Here is a 22,447-nt window from a genome sequence, read left to right on the forward strand (position 1 = left end):
TGGGCTGAGGGAAGACACCATATACTTGGACAATGTTCCCCATCAGCTAGGGGGCCAAAGGAGTCAGGCATCCAGGCCACATCTGAATTTTGACAAAGGTTTATTACTGGATTCTTATCACTTGCTTGAGAGGCATTCTATAGCCATCATTCTCTGTTCCTGTTCTGGAGTTTCTCTGTAACTTATTAGCTCTGATTCCCTGGGCAAGTGTCTTAATTTTCTGAGACATGCAAACTGTACTTGGTTCCCTAGATGGTCATTAGCATGAAGGTAGATAATGAGGGCTAATTGCTCAGCACATGGCCCACTGCAGGCAGGAAAAAGGCTTTGCAACCATTTAAAATGGGGAGCTTCTGTTGGTGTGGATGCAGAGAGATAGGAACTCTCATACACTGCTGGTGGGACTGCAAACTAGTACAAGCTCAGTGGAAAGTAATATGGAGATACCTCAAAGAGCTACAAGTAGAACTAGCATTTGATCCAGCAATCCCATTACTGGGCATCTACCCAAAAGGAACAAAAGACATTGAATGTTTATACCAGCACAATTCACAATTGCAAAGATGTGGAAACAACCCAAGTGCCCGTCAACACATTAGTGGATGAATAAAATGTGATATATGTATACCATGGAGTTCTACTCAGCCATAAAAATATATGGTGAACTAGCACCCCTTATATTACCCTAGATGGAGCTGGAGCCCATTCTACTAAGTGAAGTATCACAAGAACGGAAAACCAACCACCACATGTACTCACCATTAAATTGGTACTAATTGATCATCGCTTACGTGCATATATGGAAGTAACATTCATTGGGTGTTGGGCAAGTGGAAGGGTGGAGGAGAGGATGGGTATATACACAACTAATGGGTGTGGTGCGCACCGTCTAGGGGATGGACACGCTTGAGGCTCTAACTCAGGTGGGGCAAGGGCAATATTTTAGGGTTACCTAAACATTTACACCTCAAACACTGCAGCTTCGAAAATTAGAAAACAGATTACCAAACCTTGGACTATGAGCGTCCCTTATCTTAAAAACCCCAATGAAAATTTACAGGTTATAGGAATAATGATGTCATTTAACAAAACTAAACATCACCCTACAACAATATTTCAAAGGAATCTGTTCATGGTCACTCCCATCCCAGAACCTCCTATCACATACACTTGCTGACTTTTCTTTATGACCCTCATTACTAGATAGACATTCTTATTTACTGCTATGTTTACCAGAGTATTGTCTATCTCTTCCCACTTGTATGTCAGCTTCACGACAGCGGAGATTTTGTTTGTTGTTCTTGTCTACCGGGCCCCCAGGATCTAGAACAGTGTCTGCCGTATGATGGGTTCTCAGTAAATACTGCAGGAATAAATCGAATAAGAAAAGGGTAACATCCTGGGTAATTCCAGGCAAGCTGTGGGAGGATCTGGTTTCCAGGCAAGTCACACCAAATCTGAATACTTCACTTTCCCACTTGCCTCTATCTAAACAGTATTTGTCCTTTCTCCTGATAATGTTACAGCTGGCTTGGAAGACATGAGATCTTGTCCTAACTCAGCTTTTTCCTGGCTGGGTAGCCTGTCCTCAGGACTCTGAGAATGGAAACAAACTTGTAAGTAAAATCACCCAATAAATTGGGTTTTCTTTGATATCAATGACTCAGCCTCCCTTGTGTATGTGAGTTGGACCATGGAGTAAAATGTTATTCCTTCAATCACAAAAGTTAGATTGGACATAAATATTTAATTAATGTTTAAACAATCATTTCTATAAACATATAATGACAGTTCTTTAAATAACATGTATCAGTAAGTATAGTATTCATTATGATTTAATGGATGGGAAAAGTTCCCATTTATATCTTTTTTTCAAAACTCAATGGGTACGGATCTCTTTTTTTGTCAGAGAATGCCAATGTTAGCTTTACAACCGTTGTATGTTCTTGCTTTGCTATAACAAAATATTAATACCACAGTCAGTGTGGCTTAAACAACAGACATTTCTATCTCGGATTTCTGGAGGCTTGGAAATCAAAGATCAAGGTGCAGGCTGATTCGGTTCCTGGTGAGGGCCCCCTTACTGGCTTGCAGAAGGCAGCCTTCTCGCTGTGTTTTCATGCAGAAGAGGGAGAGCAAATTTTGGTTTCTCTTCCTCTTCTTATAAAGACACCAATCCTATCATGGGAGCTCCACCCTCATGATCTCATCTAAACCTAATTATCTCCCCAAAGCCACACCTTCAGATAAGATCACATTGGGGGTTAGGGGCTTCAACCTGTGAATGTTAGGGAGACACAAATGTTAAGTCTCTATCCACTGTGATGTATGTTCTTCACATTGTCAAAATAACTTGGACCTTTTATGTAGTATCAATGGAATTTCAAAAATAAGATTATGCTTTTCACTATTTGTATATACAGTATCCCCTCAAGTCCCCAAAGCAGTCAGGAAATGAAGTTTCTAATCAACATCATTTACAATTAACTGGGGCAATGCTCTTATGAAGTGAAACTGCTCTAGGCTGAGGCTGCCTCAGCAGAGAACACTCTGCTCTCCCTTGTGAGACCAACATGACTGCTAACCGATCTGAGTCCTCAGTTGTGGATGTTTAGATCTACACCCCTTTACCAACCCCAAGACATCATCATTCTTGTAGCCAGAGCGTCGGTTCTGACGTCAGCTCACTTGGAAAGATGCTCGAGAAGAACAAAAGCCTATGCTCTCCTGGGTGACTATTACAATGAAGTGGTAAATATAAATCAGTTTTTAAGGAGTTCAAAAAGCAATGGAAAGTCCCTTCTCTCTCTCTTCCTCCCTTTCTTGGAGGGTAGCACACCAAGAGTAGGAAGGCAGGTGGTTCCAAGGAGGCCTCCTGGAAGCTAGGGTCCATGAAAAGAGGGAGTTAGAATATAATGGGAAGGCTGCCGGCAGTGTGAGAGGATACACAGCAGGATTATGCAAATAAGTAAATATACTGAAGGTGATGGGAGGAAGGATTTTCCATAGTTGAGAAGGAAGCAATATGAACACGGAAAGGTAGAAAGAGAGGAAGATGTTGAATAAACCTGTTTTTGTGGACTGACACTGGAGGTATGCGTGTAAACTCATTATGTTCCAATAGACATTGAAATAAGAGCTTGAATTCTAAACATTATGTTCTTTACACAAAGGAACAAGGATTCTTGCATATATAGCTGATGAAATATAATTTTTAATTTCAGACAAAATAATGAACCACAAGTTAAATATGACAAGCAGGAATTGTTAAAGTCACAAAACATAACCCTTAGGAAGATGTACAAATTTTTATGCATCTCATGACAGCAGTGAACTAAAAAACCAGCACCTATTAAAGGTACAGGAAGTAATAGATGAAACCACAATCATGATGAGAAACATCAAAATGCCTCTATTATTGAGGTAATCGGAAGCATGGTGGCAAAAAGAGTAGGAACAATATATTGGGCCCAAATTATGTTCCAGATAGTTAAATGGAACTTCATTTTTAAGACTCATTTCAGACAGCCAGAATTAGCCCAAGGGCAATGATCTTGACCCCTGCTCAAGACCATTGTCTTATTTCAATTTTTTCATTGTATATATCCTTATATGAGCTGAGGGGAATAGGATGTCAGCACATCTGCAACCCACTTTCCACCATGCCAGTTTAAAGCTCTATAGCAGAACATTGGAGCCCCAGAAACTTGTGTGTCGGGTCTCTATATTTTCATGCCATTTCTGTCCTGGCTACAGAAAACACGTTTCTAATGTAGCCCACTACTTCCTGGTCCCTGAGTCCTAGTGCCATGATGTCATCCATTTAGGTAGAAAGGTGTGGTGTCCCCCAATGAGGGTGAGATGATCAAGGACCCTTCATTATAAATTGGGGCAAAGAGCCATGAAGTTGACATATGCCTGAGGGAAAATATTCAAAGTACCTCTGCTTGACCTTCCCTATGAAAGCAAATATGTTCTGGGATTTGCTATTTAAAAGAATGAAGGAAATTTATTCATCCCCACAACTGCAGCATCCCAGGTGATTTTGTGATTCACTCACTCCAGTGAGGATGTTGGTGAAACAGAGCTGTGATTGAGTCACCACCTGATGGGGCTTCCCATAGTCCACTGTTACTCTCAGAGAACATTCTTCCACATCAACCAAACTGGAGAATTAAATGGGGATGTGGTAGAGTCCGTGGCCCATGCATCTCTCAAATCCAACAGTGGACTTTTCTGCATTCCCACAAGGTGTGGGGCTGCTTTTGAATAATGACTTTCACAGGGACGTGGAGCTGCCACAGCTCCCACTTGCCCCTTTATATCCCAGGAGCTACTTCTGCATGGGTCAGGAAGCCACAGAGGATATTAAAAGTATGCAAGCTACGTTAGGGTCCAGAATTTCGTCCTTTTAATTAAGGCTATACCTCCAGTGTCTAGAACAGTGCCTGGCACATAAAGGGGGATCAGTGGGTATTTCTGGAGTAGGCCAATGAGTGAAAGCCTAAACTCTACAGGATAGTCAATCCTCCTATGTTGCTATAAAGTGGGAAACTGGATCACTGGATCACTGGGGGCTTCCACTGCACCTGTAAAGCAAACTCAGGAACAAACCCTATTTATTACAGGAATGGCAGTTATGGTGGAATTATGAATCCCAGGACTGGGGGTGAGCTCACAGCCACTTTCCAGTGGTGCCCAAAGATCCAAATATATATGTCCCTTCCCCTAGGTCACAGTTTCTTGGTTAAATGCTCTGTTAGGGGAAGGCCATAAGTTTCATGTGTGTGTTCCTGGGATTTTAGTGCCATCCTTCCCAGTGGGTAAGCAGCTTCCTTTCCTTTGAGGGGTTCTGTGTCTGCGCTCTTATTAATTCTGCAGATGGGTTGCACCTCTCCAACAAAGTGGCTCAAGGAGGCTTATGGTCAGCAGATTTGGAGTGTTTTTGTTTAAAAAAATCAACTGAGGTCTTAATGAGTTGCTGAACAATTTTATTCCTAGGTAACAAGTGATGAATGAGCCACCGTTAAACATCGGTAGTGGTCTGATCATTCATTTATTGAACTGAATAACATTTATTCTGCCCTTAGTATATGCTAGGCACTATTCTAAGTGCTTGGTGATATGTTAATGACAAAAATAGAACAAAAGACATCCTGCCATTGTGGAGATTACATTCAACCATGAGGAAGAACGAAATAGTTAAACAATAAACATAACAAATTGTATAGGTGATAGAAGATAAAAAATACCTATTGAAATATGAAAACTCAACAGATAGCATAAGGGAGATTCAAAACTAAAGACAAACTGTGACTTTAAATCATGCCCATTAACATGCTGGCCTTGCTGCCTCTTCAGTTAAATGCTTTGCTTCTGTGGGTCACTTCAGGGCCATAGCACACCTCTGCCATCACAGAATCCATTCCTGGTAATGGAAAACAAGGAATTTAAATTAATTTGCAGTATTGTTTCCAAGAACTAATTTCCTACAGTAACTAGCCAGCTATAGCATGCTTTTTAATTGATAGCACATTTCCTTCAAGTGTGTTCATGGTCCCAAGTAAACTAGCCAGTATCTTAATTGGATTTACCAAGTAAGTCATGTTTAGAATATTGCTTAGGCTTACTAAGCTACGTTTTTCAATTAAACAAGGCCCTTTACTGCCCATAGACAAAAAGATGAAGAGGGAATGAAAATGTTTTGTTATTATGACCTTTGCACTGGGGTGATAGAAACTGCTCTCCAAATACAGCATGGCTGCATGCTCTCCACCATGACCACATTGACGATGTCATATTTTTGAGGTATGTATCCAAAAGGAAATTTCAGAGAATCCAACGTGAAAAAGATAGCACCATCTATCACCCCATTTCTTCCACATACACTGGTGACACAGACCTGTAAGCATAAATAATGATTATGATTAATGAAGAAATGATTATGAAAAAGCATAATAAAATGTAACAAGCTCTGCACCTCCTTACCCTGGCTCCAACCTGGTCATTATATCCAAATTATGAATCCCAACCTGGTAGGCACACTGGCAATACTAGGGGTGCTTTGTAAAAATACCTATGCTCAGACGCCACCTCAGACTAATTAAGTCAGAATCTATGACAATAAAGTCAGGGTCCCTGATGAGTAACTGTGCTCTCAGTATTACCCAAATAACGCCGGGCGCGGTGGCTCACGCCTGTAATCCTAGCACTCTGGGAGGCCGAGGCGGGTGGATCGCTCGAGGTCAGGAGTTTGAGACCAGCCTCAGCAAGAGCGAGACCTCGTCTCTACTAAAAAAATAGAAAGAAATTATCTGGCCAACTAAAATCTATATAGAAAAAATTAGCCGGGCATGGTGGCGCATGCCTGTAGTCCCAGCTACTCGGGAGGCTGAGGCAGTAGGATCGCTTAAGCCCAGGAGTTTGAGGTTGCTGTGAGCTAGGCTGACGCCACGGCACTCACTCTAGCCTGGGCAACAAAGCGACACTCTGTCTCAAAAAAAAAAAACAAAAAAAACAAAATCAATATTACCCAAATATGTCCACTACCTTCTATTTCACTTAATTTCCTGCTTATTTTCAGGCTTGAATACCCAAATAATATCCAGTTTATATTGGTAGCTCAGGTCCCACAACACACTCTATTCAATCTTTCCCCCAAATTTTCTTGCATACAAATGGTTTTCCTTCCAGTTGTTCTCAGAACATTCTAATAGCATTCTAACAGAAAATAGACTACACAACTTAGAACTTTATTATATGCTTGTTCTACATTGTTTTCTAATTTTTTTTGTAAGGCCTGCCTTTTCAATAAGAAATTAGGCTCCTTTTTGGCAAAGAATATATTTGTTCATATTTTCTAGATTTCCTAGCATACTCAATAGAACCCTAGGCACAAAAACTATCACTAAAGGAATATTTGGCAGAAGCTAATGACAAATGCTGTTAATACATGGAAACAAATTACCTGATCCACGTGCTTACAATTCACCGGCTTCACTGAGTGTGCCTTGATGTTTGAGGTGTCTGGCTGAATGGAATACTCAATTTCCAAGCAGTCACCCTCATAAGGCACAAAACCTAAAACAGCCATGGAGAAATCTGAGTGTAATTATCTCTTAAGCAGGTCATGTTAAATTTCAGAAGTTACTTTGACATTGTAATGCCTTCAGATAGCTTCTGCTAAATCTAAGGTACATTTTGAACATGTTGAAAGAAACACATTGTAAATCTTTCTATCAGAAAAGAAGTTTATAATCCTTTAAGTATTGATCCTCCTCTACTGATTTAATAAAGTCAAAGAGGGAAAAGTGTCAACTATGCAGCACGGCCAATCTAAGAAAGCAGCACAGGATTTACCAAACAATTGGCCATATTCACAACTCCTTGGCGAGGCAGCCAAGTACACACAGAAGAGCACAAGTTTGAACCTGGATGCCTGTGTTTAAATCTTGACACTGCCATTTACTCAGGTTGCAACCTTGGTCAAGGTGCTTAACCTCTCTGTGACTTGGTTTCTTCATCTATACAATGAGAAGCACAATAGGATTCTTCACGATATAGAGTTGCTGTGAGAATTATATTATATGTGTAAAACTCATAGAATAATGACTTGCACATAGTAACCATCATGTAAATGTTGACTGGTATTAGTGATAGCAGTAGCACTAGGCAATATTGCTACTGTAGGAATAAATTACTTCCCCCAGGTGTTGTGGTCAGCTGATGGACTTAAGTAAATACCTTACATTTTACAGTTATAAACATGGAGTTTCAAACAATTATATAATAAGCAATAAGTAAGTCACAGAATAACAAAGCTACCTGAACGGACCTGGAGCAACTGGAAATCTCAAACACTCCAAGTGGGAATGTAAATTGGCACAACCACTCCAGAAAACTGGAAGTATCAATAAAGTGAAATACTTCTATATCCTAGGACCAAGCATTGTAGAATGACACAAGACACAATGCTAGACCTCTTCTCTCTCTGTGTTAATTTACATGGATTTCTTTGGCATGGGTTTATAGCATATCTATGGGGTGATAAATCCCAAATGTATATATCTCCAGCTCTAACTAACCTCAGATTCAATTATCCACATGACTGCACCAATTTGACATGTCCAAAGCTGAGAAATTGCTCTTCTCCTTATTCACCAAATTATGCTTATCTGAGCCATCTATATCTGAAATTGGCAACACCACCCTTAGTATTGCTGCTCAAACCAAAAATGTTAGAGTTACCTTTCACTCATCTTTCCTTCACACCAAAGCTCCGATCTGTCAGCAACTGCTTTCATCTCTAACTTCAAAATGCATCAAGGGGCAAATCAATCCTTAGATCCTCCACTTCTAAAACTTCATTAAAATCTCCATGATCTCTCACCAGGAATATTACAATGTTCTGCTAACCGAGTTCCTGACTCTGCCCTAGCCCCACATAGTCTCTTCAAAGCAGACAGAGTGAACATCCTAAAACAAAATTCAGGTCCAAATTCTAGTTTTACACTCAAGAAAATAAAAAAGTAAGCTTCCCAGAAGGGTTTAGCTAACCATCCCTTTTATACCCAAGCTACCTGACAGCTGCAATAGATCAAAATAGTAAAAGCCAAGTTTATCATTGAGTGTAAACTATATATTAGAACATATCTGCTGATTACAAATAGAATTCAACAACAGATACACATACACATGCACACAGACTCACACACAGAGAAAGGTACAAGGCTATCTCCTATCCTAATTTTGAAGCGTTTGTAGTATATTAAAAGTAGTTTCCCAGTATACTTGAGGATTTTTTTCACTGATTAGAAATTAAATACCTATATGCATGAAAAATACATTCAGACATTACTGACTGCATTCAACAAGTGAACTCACAATAAATGATAGCACACATTTTTATAAATATTACTTATCTGTCCCTATATTGTATCATACATCATTTTCAATTCCAAAGGTCCAACTATAATATTGAAGATCCATTGACTGGAGCCAAGTACATTGTATTACAGAAGTAGTTCTAGTAAGAAAATGCTCTCAAAAATCAAGAATTACATTTTTCTAAGAGTGTAAATCATACCTTCAGAAACAATGTCCACAGGGAAGTAAAAGTTTTTATTAATGTAAATAATACTTTTCCTTATAGAAGTAACATAACCGAGTACAACTCTAGTCTCTGGGTCTGATGATACAGCTCCACCAAAATGATAAGGCATAGCATCCACCTGTAAGATGAAGAAACTGTTACTTCAAAAATAACACAAATTTTAAAATGGGAATATATGTGATTAAATCATTGACGTTAAAAAAATATTTTAAACAACCACTTTCAACACTAAGAATTTATGTCACATGCCAAATGGATCACAGACATGAGATGATGGTAAAAATCATGACTGTGTTTCCTGTATTGTTAAAATATATTTAAAAACATTAATTGCACACCAAAGTTTAATGCACCAGCAGTATTAGATTCAAAGAGAAAAAATACTGTTCTTGTCCACTAGTAATTCACAATTAAATGAGAATAAATTAAAAACATATCTACTCATAAGCAAGTTGTGGTAAAGGATATGTAACACGTTCAAAAGTGGTTTTTGCAAATTCACAGGAGGGAGAAAATTTCAGACTAGAAGAAAATAGGAGCATTTCCTGAAAGAAGTCAGATTTGAGCTGGGGTGTGAAAGAAGAGAACGATGTAACCAGGCAAAAGATGCGGGGGGGGGCAAAATCAGGAAGACAGGAAAGACAACACAAGTTGGAGGAATAGAGAGCAAAATCATACATTCACGATACAGGCCTGAAGAACAGAAGCATGTTTAAAAAATAGCCTCAATTGAGGTAGGGTTTCTGAAAATACCAAGTCCAATTTAGGGCTTTATTTTATCTATAATAGAGAGGCATACAAACCTTTTTGCTCATTGGAATTGTCATAGTCACTATTTTATAATTTTTAAAAATTACACAAATAATAAACATTCATTATAATAAAAGTAAAAAAAAAACAGTTAAGCACAAAGAAAAATCAAACACTCATAATTCACATTCCATTACTCTTGACTACATTTTGGTATTAACCCTGATCCAAAGTTTTTTTCTATGCCCAAGTATATATGCCCTATTTTATTTTATTATTTTTTTCATGTTCAATTCTCAAAACATTGCATTTTAATGCAATTTTGCTCTTTTTAAATTTATTTTTATTTCAGGATATTATGAGGGTACAAATATTTTGGCTACATTTTGTGTCTTTGCCTCATCCAAGTGAGGATTAGAGGCATGCCCTTCACCTCTACAATGCTCACCGTGTCCATTAGTTGTGAATTTACCCCCCCCAACCCCCTAATCCCTGGAGAATATTACTACCATGTGAGCACCATAGTGTTGATCAGCTAGTGTCAATTTGATGGCGAGTACATGTGGAGCTTATTCTTCCAATCTTGTGATATCTCACTTCAGATACTGGGCTCAAGCTCAATCCAGGAAAATATAAGAGGTGCTAGATCACTGTCATTTCTTATAATTGAGTAATATTCCATTGTATACATATACCAAATTTTATTTATTTTTTATTTATTTATTTTTGCATTAGCTCTCCAAATCCTTCCTTTAATGTCAGGTAGTACTTCAACCCAAACACACACAGTATACATACCATAGAGAAAGGGACCTGAGGGCATCTGAGTCATGCATGGTGTGGTAGGTACAAACTGTGGCCCAACCTAAAGGAGCAGTCAGGGGCCTGGAAGAAAGATGGTATGTTCTTTCCCCTCCCTACCAGGCTTAAACTGAAGTCCGTGGAAGAGAAAGTTTTTAATCAGTGGAACCAATGAGACCCCCAAGGCCTGGGAGGGTAGATTTAATTGTTCAGTATTATAAAATATGTTTAAGAACAAAACAGCCCAGGCCTCCCAGCACAGCCCAAGTGTTGGCTGGTTCAGTGGTCCAACCTCTACATCTAGAGAGGGTGATTGCAGGGCATTGGTGTAGGTTTTTGATGGAGCAGCATAAGATTTTCCCTGCCCTGCCCTGCCCTGTGAACATGTACACAAACATTTAAAGCCCCTTCCGCTCTATCCTGCTCTGCTGCAAGGAAACCACTGAGAGTGAGTGACAGCTGGGCACAAAGTGTCCAATGAAACCATTTATGGGGTCTAATGCAGTGAAGTCATTCATTTAGGACCTATTTTCACACAGGGATGAGGAAAAAACAGAAAGTTCCGTCTTACCCTTTAAAACTGAGACACTCCATTCTACATGATTACCTGTAATAAATCACAGGCCTTAGCTTCTGCTAGACTTTGAAATATGGGAAACATATAATCCGGCTCTTCTCTTTCAGTCCAAGCTTTAGCTTGTCAGCAAGACTGTTACAGAAGATTTCTCACTGAGAGGCAGAAACATCTGCGGTGAGGAAGGCAGCTATTAAAGGAATTCCAGGAGCATGAGACTGAGTTTGCAGGGCCGAGTGTTGTCAGTTTCCTTTTCTACTGGTATCTTCTTCCTTCAGAGCAAACTTCCTCCTTAGGACCTCAGAGATAAGCACAGCAGGGTCTTCCTCCTTCAATAAACTCTGGTTCAGATCTTGGCTCTGTTTCATCTGGTGAAAGTCCTTCAGGATACCCATCATGTCTGCAAAGCTGCTGGCTTTGGACAGAGAGACGCAGTCATCCTCTTCAGACGAGCTGCAGGTAGTTTTGTGTTCTGGTTTGCAACATTCAGGGCTGGCAGAACAAAGCAGGGGGACTGATGGAAGCTCAGGTACCTCTACCTCTGTCTCTTTGGTGATGTCACTAATGACAAAGGAATTTGTAGAGTGGAATGAGGATCCAAAACAAGGTAAGGGAGAAGAGACATTTGAACTTCCTGGAGATAAGAAATCTGGTGTTAATGAAGCCGAAGCTGCATCAGCTGCTACTACCTTGGCAATCTGGCTGCGCAGGTGACTCAGTTCATCCTGCAACTCAGTGGTGCGGCTTAGGGCTGGCAGGGCTGGCTTCTTCAGGGCCAGGAGCCTCTCCTCTGACCCACGCAGGTTGGGCACTGAGGCATTGCGCTGCATGACAATCAGGGGGCTGGGCTTCCAGGTATGCCTCAGGGGGCGTGTATCACTCCTGACCCGGGCATATGTCTCCTCTTCATCCACAGCAATACAAGCAATATCAGCCAAGGTAGGGACTGGGGGCACATCTCTTAAACACAGGTCAGAGATATTGGGCAGAGTCTCAAAAGATGCCCAGGGACAGGGTTTCAGGGGTAGGTTGGTCCCGATTCTTCTCACTACACTTTGAGCAGCCCCATGTGGCTTGTTTTGCCAGATTGGGATAGTCACATTGGCTTCCATTCCTGACATTTCAACCAGCTCCTGCACTTGAAGGACAAGGCAGTTGCAGCTTGGGGAGGCGAGAGGTGTGACTCCTTCATATCAGGCCATCTAGAGGAACACCAGCTTTCCCTTCCTCAGCCTCGGGCTCCGGGCTCTCATACACCAAATTTTAATAACCCACTCATGAATTGACGGGCACTTGGGTTGTTTCCACATCCTTGGAATAGTGAATTGTGCTACCATAAACATTCGGGTACAGATGTCTTTATTAGAGAATGTCTTTTGCTCTTTTGGGTAGATGCCTAATAGTGCTATTGCTGGATTAAATAGTATTTCTATTTTTAGCTCTTTGAGGTATCTCCAAATTCTTTTCCACAGAGGTTGCACTAATTTGCAGTTCCACCAGCAATGTAACAGTGTTCCTGTCTCTCTACATCCTTGCCAGCATTTGTTGTTTCGGGATTTTTTGATAGAGGCCAATCTCATTGGGGTTAGGTGATATCACATTGTGGTTTTGATTTGCATTTCTCTAATGATTAGAGATGTTGAGCATTTTTTTATATGTTTGCTGGCCATTATTCTGTCTTCTTTTGAAAAGTTTCTGTTCATTTCCCTTGCCCATTTACTGATGGAGTTGTTTGATTTTTTCTTGTTGATTTTTTTAAGTTCTAAATAGATTCTTGTTATCAGCCCTTTATTGGATGCGTAGAGAGCAAATATTTTCTCTCATTCTGTAGGCTGTCTATTAGCTCTAATGATAGTTTCCTTGGCTGTGAAAAAGCTTTTTAATTTCATCAGATCCCATTTGTTTATTTTTGTTGCTGCTGTGATTGTTTTGGGGGTCTTCTTCAAAAATTCTTTGCCTAGGCCAGTGTCTGAAAGGTTCTTCCCAACATCTTCTTCTAGAATTCTTAAGGTTTCATGCCTTAGGTTTAATTCTGTTATCCATCCTGAATTGATTTTTGTGAGAGGTGAAAGGTGAGGATCCAGTTTCATTTTTATGCATGTAGCTATCCCCCTTTCCCAGCGCTATTTGTTGAAAAGGGATTCTTTTCCCCAGTGCATATTTTTGTCTGCTTTGTCAAAGTTTAGATTACCATATGCGGATGGTTTCATCTCTGGTTTCTCAGTCCTGTTCCAACGTCTATGTCTCTGTTCTTGCACCAGTACCATGCTGTTTTAGTTACTATAGCCTTGTAGTACAGCTTGAAGTCTGGTAGACTGATACCTCCCAGTTTGTTCTTTTTACTTAAGAGTGCATTGGCTATACAAGGTCTTCTCTGGTTCCATACAAAGTGTAGAATTATTTTTTCTAGATCTGCAAACAATGATGATGGTACTTTGATAGGGATTGCATTAATTCTGTAGATCACTTTAGGTAGTATGGTCATTTTAATGATACTGATTCTACCAATTCCTGAGCAACGTAGATTTTTCCATCTGTTTACTTCTTCTACAATTTCTTTTCTTAGTGTTTCATAGTTCTCCTTGTGTATGTCTCTCACATCTTTCATTATATATATTCCTAGATATTTTTCTTTGTGGCTATTGTAAAAGTTATTGTGTTTTTATTTGAATTTTGGCTTGACTGTTATTGGCACATATGAATGCCTCTGATTTGTGTGTATTGATTTTATATCCTGAGACTTTACTGAATTCATTTATCAATTTTAGGAGTCTCTTGGTTGAATCCTTGGGGTTTTCTAGATATAATATCATATCATCAGCAAAGAGCGAGAGTTTGATCTCTTCTGCCCCCATTTGGATGCCCTTAATTCTCCTCTTGTCTAATTGCTCTAGCAAGGACTTCTAGCACTATGTTGAATAAAAGAGGAGATGGTCGGCAGCCTTGTCTGGTTCTCATTCTAAGTGGGAATGGTTTCAATTTTTCCCCATTCAGTATGATATTGGCCGTGAGTTTGTCATAAATAGACTTGATAATTTTAAGGTATTACCTGTCTATGCCTATTTTGTTAAGAGTTTTCATCACAAAGGTGTGCTGGACTATGTCCAATGCTTTTTCTGCATCTATTGAGAGAATCATATGGTCTTTGTTCTGGCTTTTATTTATAAGGCAAATTGCATTTATAGATTTGCATATGTTGAACCAACCTTGCATCCCTGGAATAAAGCCCACCTGGTCATGGTGAATTATTTTTTTGATATGCTGCTGAATTCGATTTGCTAAAATTTTGTTGAACATTTTTGCATCTATATTCATGGGGGATATTTGGTCTGTAGTTTTCTTTTTTTGTTGTGTTGTTTCCTGGCTTTGGTATCAAGGTGATATTGGCTTCATAGAATGAGTTAGGAAGGATACCATCTTTCTCAATGTTGTGGAATAATTTCTGTAGTATAGGTATCAGTTCTTCTTTGTATGTTTGGTAAAACTCTGAAGTGTAGCCATCTGGTCTGGGACTTTTCCGTTTTGGGAGGTTTTTAATTGCTCCTGCAATTTCTGAGTATATGCCCTATTTTAAATGCAAATTAACATTGTATTTACTGTTAAAGTTTCACATAATGAACACAAACACTTTAAAAAATGAGAGATCACTGAAAAAGTATTACTAATATGGCATCCCAATGAATGAATACACCACAGTTTATTCCACATTATTAGAAATGTAACTTGTATTCTAACACATTGCCTACTTGCCTGATCTACCTATAGAATAAACTCCTAGGAGTGGAATTTGTTCTTCAAATATGTCTGATGGAAACTTGAGCCACTGAGTTGTAAATCATTTTCCATGTTTTTTTTAATAGCTGAGTTCACTGCTATTCCCATTTCTCAACTGGTGTCTTTGCAGCAGTCAATACCAATCTCATGTTTATTTTCTCCTCATTTACTGTCATACAGGAATGAAGACCAATCTCCCGTCTATGTATCTACCACCACTTCAGTCGGTATCCAAGTGATGATCCATAGCATGCTCTGACCCCTCTGTTCCTTGATTCCACACTAGTCCACAGACATATTGTAGGCTAAACCTTTGCCCATGTTTCCTGCCAAACTCCCACTCTCCCAGTTCAGTTTATTTTCCTGTACAAATAACACCAACTCAATAGGGAGTGCAGGCAGATTCAGATGCTTGTATGATAGACATGGCATTTCAATACCGTAGAGGTATAGTGGATTATCCAATTAATGGTAAGAGACAACTGGGTAGCCGTGAATGAAATAAGATATGGATCCTTTTTTCAGTCTGCACACCTACATCAAACCAGGCTGCCTGAATGTTTAGATGTAAATAAACTGATAGCTTTTGGAAGAAAAGCTAAGTGAATATTCGTGTAAATTATAAATTGCAATTACCCTCTCTAAGGATTCTCCCTGAACCCAAAAGCTACATGGACAAGATGGAAATATTTGTAGCATATAACTATTAAACAGATGGAGAAGGGACAGAGCAAGATGGTGGAACAGGACTCTCCTGTGACTGTCCGCCAGCAGAAACATCAATTTGAATAACTATACATGCACGAAAATACCTTCACGTGAACAAAAGATAGTAGGTTAGAGTTCACAGTATCTGGATATAGCATAATAATAATAAAAGATGCACCGAAGAGGGTAGAAAGAACAGTTTTCCATTACCCGCATCACTCCTCCCCAACCCCCAGCATGGAGAGAGATACCCTCCACCTGGAGAAAAGACAGAGAAGTAAGTGTAAATCGTTGCCTGGGAACACAATATCACGTCTGGCATGCTAAAACCCAGCACTGTAAAAATGCCCGTAATTCCTAATTCTGGGAGGGTGCCTGTTGACTGAGTTTCTAGACTCCCCATGGCACCAGACAGGAATCTTCAGACACAGCTAAACGGACTCAAGCTCCAGCCTTCATCTCTGCGTGGCAGCTACAGCGGCCTTATTATGAGAATATTCCACAGTACCAGGCAGAATTCACTGATGGGGGCTTGGATTCCAGCCTGGCAAGGGGTCAGCCTCGGTAGCTATAGGATTGCAGCTTGGTGCAGCACTTGTTGCTGCAGTCCGGAGCTTACAGCGCCCCCTAGTGCTTTAATGGCTATAGTGTTCACAGGCTTAAGGACCACAATGCAAGGCCTTCTATTATGGATTTGACAGGCTTATTCCTGAAGGATGTTGCCAGTAAGGCCAGACTGCAAAGACTGAAATAAACATCTACTTCTTCAATACACATACATCAACACATGAACACAAGGATCGAGAACAATCAGGGAAACATGACATCTCCAAACTGAAGAAACAAGGTAACAATGACTGACCCTAAAGAGAAACAAATGTATGAATTCTCTGACAAATAATTCAAAATATCTGCTTTAAGGATGCTCAGAAAACTTCAATAAAATACAGAAAAACGATTTAAAAATTTACAATAGAGATGGAAATAATAAAAAAATAGCAAACACAAATCCTGAAGTACAAATATACAACAAAGGAAATTAAAAGTACAACAGAGCACCTTACCACCAGAATTGATCAAGCAGAAGAAAGAATCCATGTACTTGAACACAGATTGTTTGAAAATACACAAAGGTGATAAAAGAAAAAAGAATGAAAAGTAATGAGGAAAGTTTATGCAATATATGGGACAATATCAGAAGGGGCATTGTATGAGTTATTCATGTTCAACACGGAGTAGAAAATGATAAATGGATACAAAGCTTATTTAAAAATAATACCAGTAAACTTTGCAAATCTGGATCAAGATATAAATATCTAAGTACTGGAAGGTGTAAGGCCTCCATTCAGATTCAGTGCAAATAAGGCTATTCTAGCATATTCTAATCAAATTGTGAAAGATCAAAGAGAAAGAAAAGATCCTGAAAACAGTAAGAGAAAAGAAGTAAATCACATATAAAGCAGTTTAATGCCTAGCAGCAGAATCCTCAGCAGAAATCTTACAGGCCAGGAGAGAATGAGACAATAACACACCAGAAGAGACTGGGATGATGTATTCAATGTGCTGAAGGAAAAAAGCCCTGTCAACCAAGAATGATGTACTCAGAAATGAAAGGGAGATACAAATTTTCTCAAAATACACCTGAGAAAGTTATTCACAGCCAGAATTGTCATAGAAGAAACACTAAGGAGAATTCTTCAAGCAGAAAGTAAAGGACACTAATGAGTAACACAAAAACATCTGAAAGTATGCAACTCACTGATAAAAGTAAGTACACAAATTCCAAATACTCGAATAATGTAGTGGTGGTATCTAAATCACTTATATCTTTAGTATGATGATTGGAAAAGAAAACCGGTAAAAATAAAATAACCACAATAATTTGTTAAGGTGCATGCAATATAAAAAGTTGTAAATACAAAAATTCAAAATGGGGATGAAGTTACAGGGTAGAGTGTTTTTATTTTGTAATAAAAGTTAAATTGTTTTCAGCTTAAAATAACCTTTTATAACTATGTTTTTGTGAGCCTCATGCTTACCATGAAGGAAAAAAAACCTATAATAGATATATTGAATATAATAAGAAATCAAAACATAGTATTAGAGAACATTTGTTAACTATAATGAAAGATAATAAGAGAGGAAGAAAGGAAGTGAAGATCTACAGAACAAGTAGAAAACAATTAATGAAATGACAATAGTAAATCCTTACTGATCACTAAATGCCTTGAATATAAAAGAATTCAATTCTCCAATTAAAATACATAGAACGGTTGAAAAGATAAGAAAACAAGACCTAACTTTAAGGTGTCTATAAGAGACACACTTCACCTTAAAGAACACTCATAGAGTACAAGTGAAAGGATGAAAAGAGATATTCCATGTAACTGGAAACCAAAAGAGAACAGGAATAGCTACATTTATATAAAATAAAATAGAGTTTAAGTCAAAAATTGTAAAAAGAGAACAAAGAGTTTATTATCTAATAATAAAGGGGTCAGTTCATAGTAAGATGATAATAATTTAAACATATATGCATTCAATATAAGAGCACCTAAATATATAAAGCAAATATTAATAGATCTAAAGGGAGAAAAAGGGAGAAATAGAAAGCAATATAATAATAGTAGGGGACTTTGACACTCCATTTGCAGCAATGGAGAGATCATCCAGACAGAAAATCAACAAAGAAATTTCAGCTTTAAAGTGCACTGTAGATCACATGGACCTTAATAGACATTAACAGAACATTCTATACAACAACTGTAGAAGATATATATTTCTCAAGTGCACATCAGACATTCCCCAGGAGAGATCATATGATATGCTACACAATGCCCTAACAAATTTAAGAAGATTGAAGTCATACCAACTATGGTTTCTGATCACAATGGTATAACACTAGAAGTCAAAACCAGGAGGGACTTTACAAATATGTGGAAATTAAATAACATCCTCCTAAATAACCAATGTATCAATAAAGCAATTCAAAGGGAAATTTAAAAATGTATGGAGACAAACAAATATGGAAACACAACATACCAAAACCTATGAGATACATCAAAAGCAGTTCTAAAAGTGAAGTTTATACCAATGAACACTTATATCAAAAAAGAAACACTTGAACAATTTAACATTACACCTCAAATACCTAGAAAAACAAGAAAAATTTAACCCAAAATTAGGAGAAGGAATTAGGAGAAGGAATAAAGATTAGAGCAGAAATAAATGAAATAGAGATGAGAAAACGATACATAAGATAAACAAAATAGTTGGTTTTTTGCAAAGACAAACAAAATAGACAAACCTTTAGCTATACTAAGAAAAAAGAAAGAAGACTCAAATAAATAAAATAGAAGATAATAAAGGAGACATTAAAACTGATATCACAGAGATAAAAAATATCATAAGAGACTATGTTGAACAAATATGTCAACAAAGTGGATAACTAGAAGAAATGGATGCATTCCTGGATACATACAACCTACTAACATTGTAATAGCTGCAATGTCCCTATTGTATAAATAGCTCACAGTAAAGAAAATTGTTGTAATCTCATTAAAACTTAAAGTTCCAAATAAAATTATGAGACTGCTTTACAATTCTCATATTTGCAAAGATTTGAGATCAATAATATTTCTACCCTTGACAATATGGGCAAACAAGCAGTTTCACAGCCTACTGTCGAAAAAATCAAGTAGTACAATATAGCTAAAGATAATTTGATAATAGCTATTGAAATGGTAAATCCTTGGATTGAAGTGATGTTTACAGGGCTCTGTAAATCTACAAAAAGTCAATGAATTATACTATTAAGAGAATTTTGTGGCATGTAAATTATATCTCAATAAAGCTATTTTTTAAATGTTTAAAATGTAAAAGTCCAGACTTCACCAGTATACAATATACACATGTAACAGAATTCAAATTGTACCCCCTAAATCTATTAAATTTTTTAAAAAGGAAAAAAAGAAGAAAATATAAATAAAATGAAATAAAATGTTTAAAATGCACATCATTTGACGTAGCAATTCCACTGCTATGAATGCATACTAAAGAAAATGGGTTTTTTTTACCTGAAGAAAGGAAGTGTAGAATTATATGGAGTCTAATAATTATCATTTTAAACTATATTGTATAAATACTAGAAGAAGAGATACTTTTTATGTTTTAAAACAGAAATCAATACATATATTAGGGCAGAAGAACCTATAGCTTCAGGGGAGTGGGACTTCAAATTCCAGTCTGCATTTATCCTATGGGTCATGTTAGAGGTGTTGGATTAATACACGAAAGGAAAGATTGAAAGCCCACTAGGATAAGAGACGATCCCCAAACTCATGCAAATCTTACTCTGATTGCTTTCAATCCATGAGAAGTTTTATTATCTTCAACAACTTCAGTAACTTGTTGTCCAACTGTTAGAGGCACATTGCCAGTCACAACATCACTACTGAAGAAGATGGATTTATTAATCAAGCCGTAATCGCAAAAGAAACTTGTCACAACTCCTTGCACAGTTTTCAACTCGATTTCATCTATGAGGTAAACAAAGGTCACATTAGTTAATCTCAAATGCAAGCATTCATTACATATAAGTACTACACTGACTGTGTGGGCATATTTATTAACTTCTTTGACCCTGTTTTCACCTGTCAATCAAGGACAATTACAATTTCTGCTTAATAGGGTTTTTGTGAATATTAACAGACACATAAATGTCAACTGTCCAGAGCTGTGAGTGCGTTGCACAAGTTAGAGTAAATGTTAGCTGCTATCATCGTACCTACATATAATATTTAAGCTTCCACTATTATTATACCCCTTAATCATTATCACCAACATAATAGCAGCAGGTTCTACAGATTTTCTTTCTTTTTTTTTTTTTTTTTTTTTTGAGACAGGGTCTCGCTCTGTTGCCTGGGCTAGAGGGCAGTGAGGTCATCACAGCTTACTGAATCCTCAGACTCCTGGTGTCAAGAGATCCTCGTGCCTCAGCCTCCCAAGTAGCTGGGACTACAGGCGCACACCACCACGCCCTGCCAATTTTCTTCTTTTTTTGTAGAGACAAGACCTCGCTATGTTGCTCAGGCTGGTCTCAAACTCCTGAGCTGCAGCGATCCTCCCACCTCAGCCTCTCAAAGTGCTAGGATTCCAGGTATGAGACACTTCTCCCTGTCAGATTCTTAAGCATTTGATCATAAAAAGCACGAAAACATATTTGGAGATTTAAAGTTACCCTGAAACTGCATCCACTTTTTTCTTTTCTTTTCTTTTAGTTCTGCACAAGCATATCTTGTAAGTAATATTTTGGGATTTGACCCCAGCAGTCTGTCTGCACAATGAGTTCCCTGTCCTCCTATGGTACCAGACATGAACCTTCCCCTTGGCTTCAAATACATGCCAATTTGGGTTACAAGACCAAATTCCCCCTCAAATTTGGGAGTTCCACGCCTACTGGAAATATATATAAGTAGGCACCTGCTGCACGACCTTGTGGGGAAACACAGAGAAAGTACATTCCTTCAGAGCCTTATCTGTCAACACCTCCCTGCTTTGGACGGACATGAGAGTCTGGGCCTCGGGTCGATGCAGGCCTAACTCTCAAGGACTCGGGGACTCAGGATGCTCCCCTATGCACACACACAAGACAGAGCCACCCCCGCATGCAGCGCTTGCCTGAGTCCCCACAGCCTCATGCGAGGGGTGAGGAGAGCCCCTATGGTGGGGCACCTTGCTTGTGGGACAACGGAACACACAGAGGGTACCTTGTGGGAGCTCCGGCTGCTGCACGCACTGTTCCTCGGCGGGGTCTTCCCACTTCCGAAAGAAGCCCAAAACCCTTCTCAGAAGCCTGAACATGGTCCCGTCACCACCAGCAGTCTGGGCACGTTGTGTGCCAGACCAAGCACGATGCCTCCTCTGTCGGGGAGCCTTAAGGTCACAGTGGCCCCTCGGGAAGCCGCTTCCTGCTTCTCTTCCTCAAACTGTGTGCGATGGGACGCAGCGCTAGTGAGCTGCCCTCAGGAGAGCCAGGGACGCCACAGCCACCCTAGGAGCTCCCAGGCAGCCCCCTCACTCCGGTCCCTGAGCAGGCTCTTGCGCATGGCCAGCCCCCGCCTCCATCCAGCCAATTAGGGTGCAGTGGGCAGGCACGTCGGCTCCTGGGGCCACTCAGAGGCAGCGGGCCAGGACACCATGGCTCCTCCCATCAAGGCTGAGGGTGCCAACAGGATGGTCTCAGGAAAATGGCTTGTGGGCTGGGGTTCAGTGTGTGCTTTGTGGGTGCAGGGGGTCTTCTGTGGGATTCCCTGGGAGGACTGGGTTCCTGAAACCCAGGCTGTGCAAACAAAAAAATCCAGCACTACCCCTTGTATTCGTGGTGCTTAGTATAAAGACTAGTCACACAGAAGGTCAGTAGTTACCCCACCCAGGGATCAATTCTGTATATGAAGGGGAGGGAGGTTCACGTGGGTATGTAATGTTTTAGTGATGGCAGGTGCGTGTCTTTTGTACTGATTCCTTTTTTGAGCCCAATGGTAATTTATGATATAATTCTTTGATAATCATTGCTACCACTTACTCATTGCTTCCCTATTTTTGCCAGTTACTCTGCTATACATATTACACTTATTCACTCATTTAATAAATATTTTCAGTACTAACTATGAGCTAGACACTGTTCTGGGCACTCATAATTAGTCAGTGAATGAAAGAGTCAAGAATAT

General features: G+C 39.1%; 2 protein-coding genes across 2 annotated transcripts; both read right to left on the reverse strand.

Moving 5' to 3' along the window:
- Nucleotides 1-1,213: 1,213 nt before the first annotated feature.
- CT55 (cancer/testis antigen 55) lies at nt 1,214-21,605 on the reverse strand. The gene is made up of 7 exons (XM_045537839.1): nt 21,488-21,605; nt 20,073-20,257; nt 9,086-9,230; nt 6,968-7,080; nt 5,718-5,902; nt 4,061-4,166; nt 1,214-1,363 (listed from the first exon to the last, which is right to left on the reverse strand). Exons 1-7 carry the CDS (start codon nt 21,579-21,581, stop codon nt 1,214-1,216), a joined length of 978 nt encoding a protein of 325 aa, XP_045393795.1. The 5' UTR covers nt 21,582-21,605.
- On the reverse strand, nt 10,931-12,482 carry LOC123628569 (mitochondrial fission regulator 1-like). The gene has a single exon (XM_045538365.1). The coding sequence runs from the start codon at nt 12,356-12,358 to the stop codon at nt 11,480-11,482; it is 879 nt and encodes a 292-aa protein (XP_045394321.1). The 5' UTR covers nt 12,359-12,482; the 3' UTR covers nt 10,931-11,479.
- Nucleotides 21,606-22,447: the final 842 nt, after the last annotated feature.

The sequence above is a fragment of the Lemur catta genome, chromosome X (genome assembly GCF_020740605.2).
Source record: "Lemur catta isolate mLemCat1 chromosome X, mLemCat1.pri, whole genome shotgun sequence".
Taxonomy (NCBI): Eukaryota; Metazoa; Chordata; class Mammalia; order Primates; family Lemuridae; genus Lemur; species Lemur catta.